At 27.9% G+C, this 16,781-nt stretch overlaps 1 protein-coding gene across 4 annotated transcripts in view; it reads left to right on the forward strand.

The window, feature by feature from the left end:
- Positions 1–13,605: 13,605 nt before the first annotated feature.
- The window catches only part of LOC107450094 (palmitoyltransferase ZDHHC2), a gene marked incomplete in the record, with an annotated part of 68,002 nt that continues 64,826 nt past the window's right edge, over positions 13,606–16,781 (forward strand). For 2 of the 4 annotated variants that reach the window (XM_043042121.2, XM_071187480.1), the window contains 2 exon segments: positions 13,606–13,870; positions 14,582–14,608. In XM_043042121.2, the coding sequence (XP_042898055.1) occupies positions 13,735–13,870; positions 14,582–14,608 (163 nt within the window). 4 annotated transcript variants of the gene reach the window in all.

Here is a 16,781-nt window from a genome sequence, read left to right on the forward strand (position 1 = left end):
AGAATACAAGTCAATAAATGGTTAGTAATCAAGTCGCCTGTGAATAAACGAGTTGTAATCGCTGATAAAATTCGATATTTTAGTCTGCATCTTCAAGATAATGAGGAGTTCTCTTGTATTTTACAAGCATTCAAGCCTTAGTCATAATAAATAATTAACTAATAAAATTTATCAGTAAGAGCCAATAATAGAATATTCAATAAATCGGTTATTCACATTCAATCTATCAGAGAAATACTTTTATCTAGGAGTGAGGAAGAACATTTCTTTTTCAACATATAAATGTGAAAGAGTTGAAACAAGAACTGATAAATCTGATATTGAATTTATCAGTCTTTGCTATGATCAATAGTATCAAATGGTGAGAATTTTGCCAAATATCAGTTAAAAGACAAATAAAAATTATAAATTTGTTTATGAAGTATTAAATAAAAAAGTTTTTGATTGCTTTTTAATTTCATGTCAATACATTGTTATGGAAATAGTTAATTTAATACTTAGAATTTCGAAACCAAAACTAGAACTGATTTAATTTCATTCATAAAATACCTTATCTGTAGTTCACTGTTGATAACAGTATCAGCTGTTATAAATCAACTGTTTCATTTTCACAAAATTTTTCAGGGAGTATTATTGCTTTATAACACCGCAATTGCAATGAAATGTGTAATAGTATCTCTTATTCTTAAGATTTTACTTACTTCAGATTAATTTTCTTTTATTCATGGTGATACATGGAAAATTTCTAGTTTGTACTTTCTATAGTTTCAATTTTTTTTCATTATTGTTTCTTTTTCCACTTCATAATTATTATTTGAACTTTATCGACTTAAAATGTAAAATTCGTTTTCACTATATGGTTGTACCTTGAGACTTTGATAATTTTTAAAAGCCTAATGGACACAAAATCATAATTTTTATTTCCAATTATAATCTTTACCAACAGACGACATCATAGCAATAGCTAACATTGGAAAGTTTGGCGTTGAATTAATGTCTTAAAGGCAGATAAAAAAATTTACCACTTAAAATTTTCTTTTCATATTATTTTTTTCTGAACACGAATTCATAAAACTACTAAACTGAAGAGGATATCTTTAAATGTTTCAGTTATAAGAAAAAAATTATAGTGCATTTAGATTAATCACAATTTTGATTATATTTTAAACATTTGATGGATGTACCTTAGGACAGTAAAGTATGTTGTATAGATCTCAAAATAAAAATCGATAATTACTTAGTGCAGATGATATTTTAAGCTACAAAATCAGACATAAAAACGTACTTTCTCTGAATAAACATGCCTTTTCCTGACAGATTCGGATTTCTGACCCCCAAAATATGGGGCATAACCGCAATCTAGGAAATATGGTCCCAATAGTTTGGTCAAAAGAGTGATCCAATGTTTGGATCCCTTAATGTTAATTTTACCTTTTGTGCATTTCCCCACATCTTGAGGATTATGAAAGCGAATTGAAAAATTTTTGAGCACAATTATAAAATTCGTTTATCCAAATATCCCTGCAAAAAATAACTTTTAGTAAACATTTATTATTTTTTATTATTTTATTTAATAACAATCGAAAAAATTTTAAACAGTAAGGTACACAGTTTTGTACAACATTTTATAGAATGTTATTTTACACAGCAAAATACCAAATCTGAGCAAAATCGGCCGAACAGTTCCTGAGAAATCAAATTTTAAAAAAGTCGTATTTTTAAAATTCGATTTTTATTAATTCGCTTCGAAAGTTCTCGAGATACGGCGAAATACACAGAAAGTAAAATAAACATTAAGGGGTCCAAACTTTAGGCAGCTCTCCTGACAAAACTATTGGGACCATATTCCCCAGATTGCGGCTACCCCCTATTTTGGGTGTCAAAAGTCCGAATTCGCCGAAAAAACGGTATGCTTATTCAGAGGAAGTACGTTTTTGCGTCTGATTTCGTAACCTAAAATATCGTCTACACTGATTAATTTGTATATTTGAGGTCACCCCTTCAAACTAATGAGTCCGAGTAACGTGAAGATCCGGTCATTAGATCGAAAGTTATTCAGGCTAGTACATTTATTCGTTTTTTTTTTTTTTTTTTTTTTTTTTTTTTTTTTTTTTTTTTTTTTTTTTNATTGGAACTTGTTACAAGATACAATTGGAACCTTTTACTAAAGATAATTTTTAACAACTTCGCTATATTTTGCTGCAAAAAGGTGTGTTCAAATCTGCTGCACCCAATTTATATGCAAAAAATTTATATTCTGAAAAAATATTTTAGTTTATATCATTAGAATAGTTTTATTATTATTTTTAGTATTTATTTTAATTATTTATTTTTATTGTTTATTTTTATTATTTATTTTTATTTCTTATTTTTATTATTTATTTTAGTTTTATGTATCATGAATTTGGAAACATGACACGCTTTATGACATGCTTGTACTTGATTGGATTATTATCTACTCTTCTTTCAACACCGAAACTTCTTAATTGAAGAATTTGTCATTATAAGTACTAATTACTGGGTTGAAAAAAATTTAAAAAATGATACTTTATTTGAGTTGGAGGCTTAGTTATTACTATAATCTCCTTTTCTACATTTTTAAATACATTAAAACAAAAAAAATTAGCTATCCATTGTTAATAAAAGTCCTCTTAACTACTGTTTGTAATAAATATTTATTTGCTTTTGACGATTTCAATACTAGCAACAAGAAAAGAATTCACTATCAATTTCCATACACAAAGAGAAAAAAATAATGGGAATTTCTTAAAAAGAATAATCTTTAAGTTAAAATTATAGATTTTCTTCGTAGAGGAAAAAATTCAAAGTCACTTTTTTACTTTCAAATACCGTTCACTAAGTATATTAATTGTATTATTTTACCAAATGTGCTATAATTCTGCGTTCAGAGTAAAAAAAAGTTCTGGAAAAAAATCGATAAGATTCATTTAAAAATGCATTAAAATGAAAAACATTCAAGACTGGAAATAGTTAAAAGTATATGCTTTGTCTCACAAATTTTATTATTAATTGAAAGTTTTGTTTATTTCTGCATTTGTAATCGATTAATTTTATTGATGTGTTACCAGCGTATTACTTAAAAATGTAAGTTAAACACATTACACAGAATAATATTTTTCATCAGTTGTCAAAACATATAGCCTAAGATATTTTCGCAACCAGTGTGATTTGGAGATAGAAGATTAGGATAACATCCTGAACCTATTATCTTGTTTAAAGTTTATTACAGGTTAGTGATCATTTTAAAATCCCTTTTTTCGGCCGGGAAATTTTTAAGCAAATAGGGTGGGATTTCAAGGGAGGCAAGGTTTGAGGGGGAGAAAAGTAGATTATTTGAGTAACGGACCATCGTCCAGCAAGTCCTATGTGATATGTAAAACATAGAAGGATTACCTTTTTCTATTACATTCAGAAAACCTTTTTAGGAAACAACGTATCCATTTTTTTTCTTCGTTCAAACATTAAATTAGACTAAATTTATCTGTAAATAGAAATTATAGAAAATGTCAATTATAACTATCAAATTTTATGCTTATTCTTTCAAAATTTTTAACTATTTTTTTTCTTCTTTTCAATGGGTATTAATTTTTTACCAAATTATTCAACTAGAATAACACTTGTCTTTATATAGAAAATTTCATTTTAAGTTTATGTTAATGCCTTATGGCAGGGGGAATGTTTTGTCCACCCATACTATCATTTCTGTTTTACATATGCAATATTGATTTAACATTCTGATCGTGTGAGTCGTAGTTTTTTAAAAAAACTATATCCATTATTGCAATTTTTCCTCATATGTTATCACATTAAGTTTATTATGATTTAATTAATTGTTTCTATTTATTTTAACAACTGAATTTAAATACTTCTGACTATAACAAAGGAGGGTTTTTTTTTTGCTTTTTCTAAAAAATATATATTCTTGTGCTATCTCTAGATCAAACATAACAAAATGTATTCTATGATATTTGTATGCTATGATATTAGTTATGATAAGAACGATTCAACGTATATTCTTAATGCACAACTGACTGAGATCAACCCATGGGTCTGTACAGGATTTTTGCACTGGGAGTGGGATATTATACTATTTTTTACTAACTAAATGCACTAAGTTCAAAAATTGAACACATGTGTGCATAAATGTAATAATTATTCGCAAATATAGTTCTTTCGTCGCTTGAGTTAAAATTTATTTCTATTTTTTTTTAAAGTTACTGATGACATATAACTACTTAATAATATTTTTTGGTTCATAATTTACCATTCCTTTTAATTTCACTTATCTTAGTTGAATAATTATTAATTATCTCTGAAACTAATCTGCTAATATAAACTAAATAGTAATTAAATAATAATAAACTCAGAAAAGGACAATTAATAACATTCTAACTAGATATAGTGTATGTAAAAATTGATGAAAAAGAAGATGTAAAGGCTAAAATATACCAAATGTATTAAAGTTTATCAACTTTATTTGCACCTTAACGTATAGTTTATTTACACCTTATATTGACATGCGGTAAATAATAAATTTTTCCTGAGTTCGATTTATAACTTAGCAAAATTTTTAACTTTATGATAGTGGTGTACGCAGATATGTTTTAATTATTATCATTTCGGGCAAAATTTGCTTAATATATTTTATGTGTCATATTTTGAACTATTTAATTGAACCAGTGTCCGTGCATTAGATAAGAAAGAATTATATCAAGCAATAATGCTCGCAAAAGATAAGTCTTCTTGATAGGAAAATAAAGCAACATAACGAATAAAAAGAAGAAACTGAGAGCTACAAATATAAAAAATAACAAAAATTGCGTTTTCTGTATCTCTCCTGTTTATTGCAGAAATAAGTTGTAGCAATCTTATAAAAATATGAGTAATATTTTTTTCTGTTAATAATTCTTTTTCCGATTGTAAAAAACACTGTCCAACACTGTAAAAAATTTTGGCCTGTAGTTATCACCATTTTTGGTGTTGTGTTAAACTAAACTTTTTCAGATACATGCTGTCACATTTTTTATTTACTTTTCACTGTTACTGTTTTATTTATTTATTTATTCATTTTTTGTCTCCTATTTTTAAGCGCATTAGAATCAATTTAATGATTTCATTGCAAAAATATTTCGCTTCAAAGGCATAGACATTTGCGCATTTTTAATAATATATTCGCACCAATTCTTTCAAACAATTGTGATTTTGTCAATTTTATATAATATTTTGCTCGATAACTACAATTCTCTCTCATTAAAAATGCATTTAGTTTACCTCAACATCAAAAATATTGGTAATTATGCACCAATTTTTTTTTAAAAGTGAACACCAAAATTGCTTAAGCTCATAGACTTTTGTATTTAAATTATTTTATCATTATTTTTACTTTACTTTAATTGTTTTAAATATAAGGTTAAAATATTCATGTTAAATTATTATTAATAATTATCATTTATGTTAAATTATTATTATAATGAAATAAAATTAAAATTTTTAAAACTATGCTTTTCAAATAGACTTAAAAGGAGAAAATTATTTTATTTTCGTTAAACATTAAATAAAAGTCCGCAAGGCGGATCACTTTCAAGAGTTGTGATGGGATGCTTGGCGGTGATCGAAGTTTATTATGAAAATGATGTACCTTACTTTTTCTGTTTTAGATCTGGCAAAAAAAAAAAAAAAATTTCTACTTTTAAATCTACACTCTATAACAAAAAAATCGACGCACCAAGAACGCACTACGATGCGCAAAATCGACGCTCGATCAGGCTGGAATGATGCCGACTGGGGACGTATCCCGCTCTTTAGCGACGAATCCCGCTTCCAACTGTGTCCTGACGATCATCGATGACGTGTTTGGATTCGCACAGGGCAGAGGGGGGATCCTGCCTTCACTATTGCACGCCACACCGGCCCTCAACAAGGCATTATGGTCTGGGGTGCCATTTCCTTTGACAGCCGGATCCCTTTGGTCGTCATTAGAGGTACACTTACTGCACAGCGGTACGTCGACGACATCCTAAGACCTGTTTTGCTACCGTTCCTTTTGCAGCGCCCTGGGCTGGTTTTTCAGCAGGACAATGCCAGACCACATACGGCACGTGTTGCTATGAACTGTCTGCAAGCTTGTCAAACTCTTCCTTGGCCTGCCAGATCACCAGATCTCTCTCCCATCGAGCATGTCTGGGATATGATGGGAAGGCGATTGCATCTGGCACGGAATGTTGATGACCTCGTTCGACAATTGGATCGAATTTGGCAGGAAATACCGCAAGAGACCATCCGGGAGCTTTATCGGTCTATGCCACGCCGTGTGGCAGCTTGTATCCAGGCTAGAGGCGGGTCAACACCTTATTGAACTTGTTACTGTAACTCTGCAATAAATTATTCAATTGTTCTGAAATTTTAATCATTTACTATTCTGTACATTGTCTTCCTATCCACCAATTTTCGTTTCAATCGGACAACTCCTTCTTTATGCGTCGATATTTTTGTTATAGAGTGTATTTGAAAAGCGTAATTTTTGAAATTTCGATACTTTATTCCGTTTAGTTTTGAATCTGTTAGCTTGTTTATGTCGGACACAGTTGGAAATTTTGATAGGTGATTAACATTACTTACACCATTTAGGAAACAATTATAAACTGTATTTGTTTTAGGCACGGAGATCTAGTTAAAATTTTAGTACTCCAGCTAGTCGTAAAATAGTCACGAAATTTCGATTGACGCAGTATGATAAATGTTAACTTTAGTTATAAAATTTTGATATAAATTAGACAAATGAGTGATATCAAGAAATTATTGAAACTTGTTTTGTCATTCAGCACAAACCTTCAATTCCATTTTCAACACTAGCTAGTAAAGTAGTGGTCGAAAATTTGACTGCGAAAATTCAACAAACGATTGACTGGTTGACAACCTTGTATTGTCAACCAGTACTGAATTCCAGATGAAATTCAGTCTATTAGTGATTCAAATTATATTTAATGATAAAATATTGAGATAAATGAGACAAATGTGTGATATTAAGAAATTTTTATAGCTTTTTTGTCATTCAACACAAAACTCCAGTTCCATTTTGAACACTTTCTAGTTAGGCAGGGGTTGAAAATTTGATTATGAAAATTCAGAAAACGATAGAAAAATGTATTGTCATCCAATACTGAAACTCCAGCTTAAATTCGAGCACATTAGCTCTCTGGAAAGTGGTTTGGATTTTGAATTACAATAAATTTTATTAGTAGCGATCAGCAAAACATATATGGTCATCAAATACAGTGCTCCAGATGAGATATGAGATGTGATCACTCTAGTTAATAGGAAATTAGTTGTTCAAGTGACGATATTTGGCGTTGAAATAACAATAAGAAGTAGTAGTAGTGGTCAGGAAACTATAGAAACTTGTATTATCATCAAACACTGAAGACAAGATTCGAGTGATCTAACTATTAGGAAGGAAAGAAAGGGGAGCAAAAGGGAGGCAAAAACTTGGTTTAAATCCGGGAGAAAACCGGGTTTTTTGGAGATGAAATTTCTAAAAATACGGAAATTTTTCAGACTTATAAAAAATGAGTTTTTTTTCATATTTGTTTCAAAATGTTCTTCCACTATTAGTTTTTCTTTATTAACTACGAGAGTAGTGTATAGATGGTGTTAATTTCGATCGTTGCAATATCTAATATGAACCAAAATATGTATAATTAAAACACAATTAAGGATATAAATATGTTTTTATTATATTTTGCTATATATGCGATAACACATTAGAATAAAATGTAAGAATTTTATGAATGTATGTCTTTTTATAACAACGATTGTTTTTAGGTTGATTACTGTTTTAAAAATGGTTAGACTTGCATGTCTAATGTAGAATCACTTCATTAAAGATTTATTTTATTTCTAAGTAAAATTTAAACAGTAAACTTTTTCATGTTTCTCAGTGATGCATTGAAATGAATGAGGAAATTAAACTAATCTTAGTTTCATTATGTATTTTAATTAAAATAACGTGTTAAATATCTCTATATTAAAAAATCGCAAGGGCCACTGCCACTGTTTTAGGTATGCAGCATTAGGTATGCTAAGGATTATTAATTTTATTATTATTATTATTTTTATTTTTATTTATTTATTTATTTTCACGTTATACATTTTGTTTTGCTGTGCAAAAAGTATAAGACTGAGGAGCATGAAATTACGAGAAAAATGTACAGTGGGAATAAAAAAAATTAATATTTGATAACTAATTTGAAAGTTATTAACTACTAAATTGTAGGGAAAAATGCCTTTTTCTACAATTTAATTGTTAATTGAAAATTTCCTTACGTTATTTATATTTTTAGTACAGTTGATTACTTTTCAAATCCGTGTAATCATTAATTTCTTAGGATTAACATATTAACAAAATATTTTTGCATAAATTCGACTATGTTTGTTACGGAGCTATTTTGACACGCTTTTTCTCAATTTTGAAACAGTGAGTGATAAGAGAAGAAAAAAAAATTCTTTCAAAAATTCCCGTAGGTAGTTTTAAAAGTAGGTTTGTTTTAACGTGCCAAATCTTATTATTGTACGATTTTCCTGTAAGCAAAAAGAGAAAAATTGTCTGGAAATTTGTTATAATAACTTTACTTCTTTATTTTCTTTCTTTTTTATTTATTTATTTATTTTTGCGTTATACATTTTGTTTTGCTGTGCAAAAGTAAAAGACTAAGGAGCATGGTATTACGAAGGTAAGTAGAAAAATGAACAGGGAGTGCGAGAGAATAAAAAAAAATTAATATTGGATAACTAGTTTGAGAATTATTAATAATTAAATTGCAGTGAAAAATGCCTTTCACTACAATTTAATTGTTAATTGAAAATTTCCCTCGGTTATTTATATTTTTTTTTTCAAGTATAATTATTTACTTCTCAAATCCGTGTAATCATTAATTTCTTAGGATAAACCATAAACATACTAACGAAATGTTCTTGCATAAAATTACAATAATTCATATTTTATAAACAAAATGTTCTATGTTTTTGTGGAAAAACATCGATGATGATTGAGAAACTGATGAATGATAATGGTGAATATGAAACAATCACGATTCGATTAGAGTTAATAGGAGACAGCGCCTTCATGTGGTTAAAAATTATGTTCATTAGATGCAGTTTCTTCAAGGTTGATCTTTGTTTAGAAATACTGTTCAATTTAAAAAAAAAAAAAAAAAAAAATTCNTTAAAAAAAAAAAAAAAAACATTCCGAAATTTCATACTTTTTGTATTGATGTACTTCTTAAGGGTCATTCTCACTGAAAAGGTATAAATAGACTAAAAAATTTTCTTAAATTAAAGTAATTAAAAAAGTGATAAAAATTACATTTTTATTTTTGTTATATGTCCTTATAATAATGGTCAAGTTTTCTATTTTATTTTTTACAAGATTTAAAATATTTTAAATTCTGCCTTGTCCACGGAGGAGATGTAATAGTCAACGGTGGAGAGATTTTATGTTATAAAATATAAAATGTCAATGAAGACTATTTCATTAATTATTAAGTACAACTGATATGAGTTTAACATTAATAAGTAAATAATAAAATATTTCATTATTAGAGATAGAGCTACTTCATATTAATCATGCTGCTATGAAAGGAAACATCCATTTTTAATCTAAGTGTACAATTTTTTAAGTAACTCTTACTGAATATTAATAAATTAAAATGTAAAGACTATTTAAATGAAATTTCAAACTCCACATGAAAGTTGAGTGTTGAGGGTACTCTTTTATGAACATTTTATGCAAGTTAAACATATTGTCATCCAAATAACGCTTTTGTTTTTTCTCTGCTCTTCTTATTATTGTTTCTTTTTTCCCTGGGCACAAACGGCTTGCTCTATCAATTTCTAGAAATTTAGGTACATTTAATCACGATTTTTCGGTTAAATCTTTTTCTGAAACAGATTTTGAAGTTTCTTGTTCCTTTTTTTTTTTTTTTTTTTTTTTTTTTTAAAAANTTTTCTTTTAATTTCTGTCTAGCTTGTCTCATACTAAGTTTTTTCTGTTCCCTTCTCTTTCGCATTTGAACATTTGATAGCTTTCTTTTTTTGCATTTTGGTTTTACCATTTTTTTCCTAAAATTTGAAGAGAAAAAAAATGTTAAACAGAAAAATTGCCAATATTTACTTCTCATATAAGAAAAAGTTAAACTTAATTGTTTTTGTTTAAAAATACAAACAAATTAACATATTTGCTCCATTTTAAAAATATCAATTAAGAGAAAAAAGTTTTTTAATTATTAAAATTGTATTATGGTTATCTAACACATTGTCTCTTCCATTGACTGCGTCTTCTCCTCCGTGGACATAACAAAGTCCACGGAGGGGACGTTCACGGAGGAGACAAAAACTAGTTCTTGAATTTTACTGATTTTCAATTTTAAAGTTACAAAAATGGGGCAGCTCTTTTTATTAAATATACTATTTTTGCAATCTAAAATTCATCTATCAAAAATAAAATAATTTTCTCTTACCTTCTTTATGATGTCCACTGAGTATATGGTGAGAACTTTGCCAAACCCCAGTTGAACACAACAATCCAAAACTGACACCAAAGAGAGCAAAAAAAATACTGATAGTTAGCATTAGAAAATGGAATGGTTACCTTTCCCAGAAGCTGTCTTACAGGGATTTCGCATATGCTGCCCTTTATGGCATATTTACCAACTATATTAATTGTCCACGGAGGGAGATTTCATTTTTGATAGACAAAGTTTACTAGTCATTTATTTCACTAAAAAAAATTTTTTTTTAAATATTAAATAAAAAGTTACTATAAGCATTTAACTAAGTAAAACTACAAAAATCATTAAAGAAACATTTAAATTATTTAACAGCCATTACAAATTATTTTGTGTCACAGACGTAGGGACGTCCACGGAGGGGATTTTGAAGTTATGTTTATTAAAAAATAAGAATGAAATATTAAATACATTTTGCAGAAATGCATATGATTTGTTAGTTAGAACTTTACGAAAAATGATGAAGAAAAATATTTAGAAATCTGCTGTATTCCCTAATATTTATTACTAAGGGACTAAAAAAATCACCTTTTTGTGAGAATGACCCTTAACTATTTTTTAATTAAATTAAAAAAATGCTAGTTCATGAAATTAAATTAATTGTTTTAAAATTTATCAATTTAAGAATGCAATAAATGAGGTTAAAGAAAATGAAATAGAAAAGTAATAAGTGATAATTATAAATCAAAATGGAATTTGAAAAATAGATTTAGAAATGAAAAAAATCATAATACAGTTTCAATTAAATAAGAAAACATTTGTTTAAATAAGATTTTTTAAAATAAAAAAAAATAAAAAAACTAGAGTACATTTAAGAAAATAAACTCTAAACGTTGAGAGTATATATTATAAGATACTTTTTTTTTTTCAAAAAAAGAAAATAACAAAAGTAAAATTATTTTTTCCAAAAAATTGCAGCACGTTGATGAAGGCCATGCTTCATTGTAATTTGAGCATTCTGTAACAACCAAGAAATTTCGATTTAATTAAATAATCTTATACGATCCTAATTTTATTTCTTCAATGAAATTAAATCTTTTCATGCTCAAATATGAGTATATACTGTTTCAAATTTAAATACATAGGGTTTTCAAATTCGACTATGTTTGTTACGGAGCTATTTTAACGCGTTTTTGCTCAATTCCGAAACCATGTGTGATGAAAAAGTTAACGATTTTTTCTTTTTAAATTCCCGTATGTAGTTTTTAAAGTAGGTATGTTTTAACGTGACAAATCTGATTATTGTATCACTTTCCTATAAGCAAAAAGAGAAAAATTGTCTGGAAATTTGTTTCACTTACTTTATCTCTTTATTTTCTTTCTCTTTAATTTTTTTATTATATTTTTTAATTCAAAAACATTGTTGTTATATATATACACTACTGGACATTAAAATTGCTACACCAGGAAGGCGACACGCCACGAACGTGAGATTTGCAGGACGGATAAAGCAAGTTGTGATATGCAAATGATTAGCTTATCAGCGCATTCATGCAAAGCAGGTGGCTGTAGCGACAATTACGATGCGTATAAAGGAAGAGATTGGGCAGTAAGTTTCTCATACAGAAATTGAATTCGAGCCTTGTGCTTGGGTAAAAAAAAATTTGTTATGCCTCGTGTAAGAAGGAGAAATGCCTACCCACACGTTTTTGAGTTTGATCGAGATCGAATTGTGGCCTACCGGGATTGACTATAGGCATTCCTCTCTATTGCTTTCTATTTATTATTAATAGCTGGTTTTGAATTGATCATTTGGTGGACACTCTAATAACTTGTTATAATTTTTTGAATCAAATGACAACTTTGATACTAATACCAAATTAAAGGATGGGTATCAAAATTTCAAAAAGCATATAATTATGCTAAGAAATATGTATGAAATATTTTTCGTCCTTGTTACTCTATATATAACTGTTATATAGTACTGGTATCGCTAAAATCCATCATGTTGAAAAATACGATGCAGGTTAAAAAATTATGGATAGCCTGCATTTAATGTATTTTATTGTCTACTTGGACTAAAGGCATTCCTCGTCATTGCTTTCTAATTATTATTAATAGCTGGTTTTGAGGGAATCATTTGGTAGACACTTATTTTTATTAATAATATATAATTTTTTATAATTTTTTGGTTCAAATGACAATTTTGATACTAATACCAAGTCAAAGGATAGGTATCGAAATTTTTAAAAACATATATTTATGCTAAGAAATATATAAAAAATATTTTTATGAAGTTTTTTATTTTTTCTTTGTCCCTCTATATATATAATAGTCAGAACAGCTGTCGCAAAAATCGATGATGTTTCAAAATACGATATGAGGCAGGTTATAAAATTATGAAAAGCTTGCATTCAATGTTTACTATTGGCTACTTGGACTCTAGGAATTTCTCTCTGATGCTTTCTAGTTATTATTAATTGTTTGGTTTTGAACTGATCATTAGGTGGACACTTTAATGATTTTTTATAACTTTTTGGTTCAAATGACAACTTTGATACTAATACCAAATCAAAGGATGGGTGTCAAAATTTCGAAAAACATACTATTATGCTAAAAAAAATGTGTAATTTTCTTGGTGAGGAAATGCCACTTGTGTTGGTGTCATTAAAACCAGATTTTTGAGCAAAATTTAGCGTCATTCAAAGTGACCCCTACTGATATAATTACGTGTAAAAACAAATTTGTCAAATAATTATGTTTTTTATCTAAGTTTGTATTTAATTTTATATCATAAAAATCAGTTTACTTTAATAAAAAATGAGAAGAAGTTTGTTTGTTTGAGATGCGAACTTTTTCCTACAATGACTCCCCCCTAATTAAACTTTGAACTCTGAAAATAAATCATTGAATGTGCAAATCGCATTTACATGCAATCTCATATGCGAATCCATTGCAGTGAAAAAATTTCCAAAACGGTCCTTCTTACTGCATGCGTTTCATGCATGAACGCAAACCAGTTGCAATCTGCTGTGGCAGTTAACAAAGTTCTGCATTTTACATCTGGCAACACTACTCCTTTTCGTATTGGTTTTTATTTGTTCTATTCTATCGGTATGTCGGTCTTCTGCTTGTCAAACATTTGAAAAATGTAATATTCAGACTGATAATTAGTTCCTATGTACTTGAATTATGTTTTATTTAATTTAAAATGCCTCCCTCTTTTTATAAAAGTATGGGATCAAAGTGTTCCCTTTGTTTTCGTTTATTTAAATGGTTTCCAGTTTTGTTTATCTGCACAATAGTTGCATGGTCTTACTACGCTTACGTAGTTCAATTATGTTTTTGTAAGTATAAACTTTCTCTTAATTACTTAATTCTATTTAGATCATTCTAACAATATACTCAATATGATTCTTAACCAAAAGAAAGATTTCTTGCTAGAAGTGTCAGTAATCTTTATTATCGAACGTTTTTTTTTTATGACAGATTATTAATACATAAGAAGATATCCGTAAAAAAAAATTTTTTATTCGCTATATTTTTGTTACTTTTATTTAAAAATTATGGTATTACATATTTCCGATCCTTTCGAATTTTATCCATCCTATTAATATGATAATTTGATCAGATGTGTTGATTATTAGAAAATATTTTTTGGAAGCTTAATAAATTTTCATTCTGTTGTAGTTTTTATGTTTAGTTTAATAAGCTTAAAGAAAACACAAAAAATAAATTTTTTATTTGAAAAATCATGACATTGGTAACAGAATAACAATTCAAACTTTTTTTTGAACTGAAAGAAGTCTATAAAAAGGGGCTAATACCGGAAAAGAATCTATCAAATTCGTGATTTAAGTTCCTTTTATATTTTTAATTTCTTTTTTCAGCCTTCTCTATTTTATTTCTAGTAGTTATTTAAGCCCATTATGTTAATCAAGTAGAAATTGTTTATTATTAATTCTGTAGTCTGTCTGTTTACTGTGTTTTAAATATTTCCTAAAGAATTTAAAATGTTCAAAATTTGACGTAACTCTGTTGTATAATTTTATTTTCAGTTGCCGTTGAAAGTGTGATAGAAAGAAGTAAGTGTTTTTATTTTCTACCTTTAGAGTCTGATAGCTTTTTTTTTTCCTTTTTAAAATGAAAGAGTTATGTAAACAGGGTTAGTCTGAACAAGATGGTAAAACTTTACTGGGTGGTAAGATGCTTAACATAGGAATGTAAGGGAAGCTTTAGAGAGCTTTTTATTCTGAATAATCTGATTGATGTACCAAGAAATTGCTAAAAGGAAAAAGATTTAATGAAATACAGTGCACAAAAAAGGACCACCATGAACTTTTGTTCTTATGACTCATAGGAGTGATCTCAATATGCTAACTAATAAGTGCAAACGATAATTTAAGTTACAAAATCAAACACAAAAATGTACTTTCTCTGAATAAACATATCTTTTTTTCAACAAATTAGGATATCTCCCCCCCCCCTAAATATAGGGGTAGTTACAATAGTTTGGTCTGGAAAGCATTCCAAAATTTTTTTTCACTTTTTGCTTATTTCGCTATATCTCGAGAACTTTAAGCAAATTAAAAAAAAAATTTACACACCATTATAAAATTCATTTGTCCAAACATGCGAAAAATAACTTTCAGTAAATATTTATTATTTTATTTAAGAATGGTCAAAAATATTTGAATTTTAAAACATACAATGTTTTGCATCCTCAGGGGTCTGTCCAGGCCAAATTAACTACCGTTTAGCGGTACCTTCACAAATTCAACTTAAGGAAAAATTATATTTTCACAAAATACTTTTTCTTAAAATTTAATTTTTTTATCCCGTAAAAAACCATAAATCCATATTATTACCGCATTTTGGTGTTGATTTTTTAATACAATTTTTCATTTTCACAAATTATGTCTACATTTTCACAAGATAAGTACCTCTCAGGAAAACCTAGACAGACCCCTGATTCTTTTATAGAATGAAATTTTATATGGCAAAATAGAAAATGTGAGCCTAATCATTCAAAGAGTTCCTGAGAAATCTAATTTGAAATATCTGACGTTTTTGAAATTCAATTTCTCTGGAACTATTCCACCGATTTCACTCGAATTTTGTGTTTTGAAATATAAAATGAAATGATGCAAAAAATTTTGTACCTTACAATTCAAATTTTTTTTTCACTATTCTTAAGTAAAATAATAAACCTTTACTAAAGTTATTTTTTGCTTTGGACAGGGTTTGAAAAAAACCGGGTATTTAAGAAAAAACCCAACCCGCCTGGGTTTAATTGAAAAAACCGAGGGAAAATTGGGTTTTATTTGAAAAAACCTGAGGGAAATTGGGTTTTTTCATTTAGTGCTCACAAACTTTTAAGTTTTACTGTGTAACTATTTTTATTTATTAAAAAGTGTTGTATAAGCTTAAAAATAGAAATAAATCTAAAAAGTTATTTTAAATTTGTTATATGTATTTTATATTAAGTTTAAATAATGCATTATCACTAATATATATTTGAATCTTCTTTATTGTTAAGTATATAAAGTTTCGCAATTTTTTACTCAAGCATTATAAAATATAAATGCAGTAATATGAAAGGAACAAGTTTATTAATCTTTTTGTTTTAATGCACATTTATTTACAGTGTTTTCACTACAGCGCGAGAATCTCGCATATTTTTTTCCTTTCTCGCATTAAAAAATGATTACCGCGAGAAATTCGAGCATTATATAAATCAATTTCAAAATTCGCGAATTTCTCGCATTTTGGAAAAAGTTTCGAGTTACGCTATTTAGAATAAAATCCATTTCACTTTTCTTACTGGATCTTTCATTATTTTCAACATTTGCCCTGTTATCTAGCTTTCCTATTTACCAGTATTTTTCAGAACCTTTTCGAACAACAGAACACAACCCCTTCGAACCACGGAACCCCTTTCAGAACACATTTCTCTGAAACCACGTGTTTAACGTAGGTAAGGTTTTTTCATGTAAGAGGTTCAAATTTTTTATGCACTAATGTAAGATGGACAAATACGTAGTAACGGCAAAATCTTCTATGATGATGCAGCAAAAATATTCAATGCATTCAAAAATAGACGTTAAAAATGTATTATAATAAAAGAAATTTTTTCTTTCAAGTCTATTTGTATTTTTTCAGTTTTTAGAAATCTCACTTAACTTTCTGAAATATCACCCTGTTTTTGAGAAAGGGTGAGAAATTCTCACCCATTTTTTTTCTATGATGAAAACACTG

Source organism: Parasteatoda tepidariorum, chromosome X1, assembly GCF_043381705.1.
Source record: "Parasteatoda tepidariorum isolate YZ-2023 chromosome X1, CAS_Ptep_4.0, whole genome shotgun sequence".
Taxonomy (NCBI): Eukaryota; Metazoa; Arthropoda; class Arachnida; order Araneae; family Theridiidae; genus Parasteatoda; species Parasteatoda tepidariorum.